At 14.3% G+C, this 3,400-nt stretch overlaps 1 protein-coding gene across 1 annotated transcript; it reads right to left on the reverse strand.

The window, feature by feature from the left end:
* Positions 1–2,115: 2,115 nt before the first annotated feature.
* Positions 2,116–2,856, reverse strand: PRSY57_0108900 (hypothetical protein; the record flags this gene model as incomplete). Its single annotated transcript, XM_020114376.1, has 3 exons — positions 2,116–2,194; positions 2,512–2,615; positions 2,746–2,856. The coding sequence occupies 3 exons, from the start codon at positions 2,854–2,856 to the stop codon at positions 2,116–2,118; spliced, it is 294 nt and encodes a 97-aa protein (XP_019970945.1).
* Between the last annotated feature and the right edge of the window lie 544 nt (positions 2,857–3,400).

The raw sequence follows: 3,400 nt of genomic DNA on the forward strand, positions 1-3,400 counted from the left end.
AAATAAACGATATTATAAGAAATACATACATATATGTATATATATATATATATATATATATATATATATATATATATATATATTCATTTTAATTATATAATTTCCTTTTATAACTTTTTAAAAATATATTTTCTAAATATGTTCATCATATAAAATGATAATGGAATATAATATTATATATATATATATATATATATACATATATGTTGTGTCTTTTGTTATTCTTATTTATAAATACATTTCTTCTTTATTAAAAAATATTTATTTTATAATATATATATATATATAATACGTAACAATAACACTTCTTATTTGTTTTGTAATTTTTTTAAAACACTTATAAAATATATTATTCATTATTACTAAATAATAATAAATATAAACAAATACACATGAAATGTATTATATATAATATATTATTCATTTAATATATATATATATATGTATGAAGGGAAAAAAAAAAAAAATTATAAGGTATATATAACTACACACTTATATATAATCTAAATGTTTTTTTTTCTTATGAAAAAAATTAGAAAATTAGACAGATAAGAATGACATATAAATGCTCATCTCTATATTAAAAAGTTTACAATATATTATATATATATATATATATATATATAATACAAGTATCAATAATAGAAAAGAGTTTAAGAATATATAAAAAAAAATATAACATATATATTATAATATATTTTTATATTCTTATAACATTTTAATAGGATATTTTACTTTGTATAAGTTTTTTCTTCTTTTTTATTTTTTATTATAATGAAAAAAACAAGAAAAAAAAAACAAGAAAAAAAAACAAGACGTGCATTGCTTGTGCATAAAACGGTTTCAAAAAAAAAAAAAAAAAAAAAAAAAATATACATATATATATATCATGAATGAATATTAAAGGCACATATATATATATATATATATATATATTCTTATTCATTTCATGAGCCTAAAGTAAGTCCCATCTTTCAAATAATGTATCTATATATATCTATATATATATATATATATATATATATAATATATGTATAACATAAAGTATAGTAATAACATTAATAGTAATATTCATTTATAGACAACATATTTCCAAAAATATGAAGATATAAAAACAAATGAATATAGATATATGTAGGCACATAACAATATGTATATTATACATAAGGATAATAGAAATATATTGTTATATACTTTGACGAAAATATGCTTTAACTATATATATTATTACCCTTTTTATTATATGTTATGTTTTAAAAAAAAAAGAAAAAGCAAACTTATATTTAATTTCATTTGGAAGATATAAAATTGATGTAAAATATAAATTAGAACACATATAAGTTTACTGAAATTGTACAAACATAAATGTAAAAATAAACCAAATGGATATATTCATGAATACATAAATGAATACATCAATATATGTTTATCTAAAAATACCATAACGACAAGTAGGAAATAGAAGAAATGGAAAAAAAATATATATAGAGAGAGAAACTTAATGGCATATTATACATATATATATATATATATAATAATAATAATAATAATAAATTTATTTCAAATAATATATTATGTTGTCATAAATAAATATATATTTATATAATTACTTCAAACAGAATAAGAATATATCCCCTATTCACACATGGAGAAAATATACAATTTTTATTATATCTTTTATTTGTATAAAAAAAAAAAAAAAAAAATTATTTTATGAAAAGAAAATTATCATATATGTTATATATTATATATTTGTATATATAATATAAACAAAATGTATAATTGTTAAAATACTTTTTTTTTTTTTTTTTGAATATAATGAAAAATTTTGTAAGCACATATTTTTATTATATAAATATTATATATGTGTACATTAACATATTTGTATAATTTACGCTTTTTTTTTTCTTTTTTGACAAATTGTTATTTAACTAAAGTTTAAAAATCATATGGAATATATTAAATAAAAAGAACAAATGTTACATATAATTAAAAAAAAAAGAAATAACAAAAAGAAAAAAAAAAAAGAAAAAAGATAAGTTTTTGAAAGGATTATTAAATATATACATATACATATTATTATATTATATGTTTGTATTTATTTTATATTTCTTTTTATTTCCTTTGCAAACTTTCCTTGTACTTTTCGAGCTCTTCAAATCTCAAATCTTTAACTTTTAAAACTTTTCCAAAACTGAACATAAAAAAAAAAAATAAATAAATAAATAAGATATATGTATACACACAAATATGATACTACATATAGCTACATTTATATATTATTAACAAGTCATATGTTCAGGTAAAAATATAAATAAAATAAATAAATAAATAATATATTATATATATATATATATATATATTTTTTTTTCTTATTTATTATTCATTTATGATGTAGACAAAAATATACACATACATATGTAGTAAAATATTATGACCAAGTCATAATTATTTTACAATTTTCCATAGTTGATCATAATTTTTTTTTTTTTTTTTTTTTTTTGAAAAAACCTTTGTAAAGGGCATTGTGGCTGGTTAATTATTCCATGAAAATATTTCCACATTTTAGGACAAATATTTTCCATTTTTTCAATATGATTACTTGTGATTTTATTCTTAAAATATTAATATAAATAGAAGAAAATAAAAGAAAATAATGTATAAATAATATATAAATATAAATTATATATATGTTTATATCATTTTCTTTTGGGTAATAAAATATTTTTTTATCATTTTTCTTACCTTACACATAAAACATTCTTTAGTATTTTTATATTTTACGATATACTGATTCATAAACATTTCGAAAGTATTCAATTTATTTTTCATTTTTATAACCTTATTACTTTCCATTTAAAAATTTTTTTTTTTTTTTTTTTTTTCTCATTTAAGTCATATTGAAATATGCATTATTCAAAAAAAATAAATAAAATAAAATAAAAAATAAAGATCCTGATTTGTAAAACATATTTGTAATTATAACTAAATTGAAAATTATTTTATATATTTTATAAATCCTTTCTTATATATATATATATATATATATAAAATTAAATATGAAAAAAAAGAACCCGTACATATATAATAATATATATATATATATATATATTTATTGATTTTAGCCCATAATTATTTTTCTATAATAAAAAGTATAATATTTTAATGTGTATAATATTTGTATAGTTTGATTATAATTTATTTTATTTTATTTTATATTTTTCCATTAATATATATATATATATGTGAAGTTCAAAATATGTACTTATGTATGTATGTATTTTTTTTTTTTTTTTTTTTTTTTTTTTTTTTTTTTTTTTTTTTTATTTGTTTTTTATTTTTTTTTTTTTGAAAAAAAAAAATTTTTTTTTTTTTATAAATTATTTATTGATTTTAATAA

Source organism: Plasmodium reichenowi, chromosome 1 (genome assembly GCF_001601855.1).
Source record: "Plasmodium reichenowi strain SY57 chromosome 1, whole genome shotgun sequence".
Classification (NCBI taxonomy): Eukaryota; Apicomplexa; class Aconoidasida; order Haemosporida; family Plasmodiidae; genus Plasmodium; species Plasmodium reichenowi.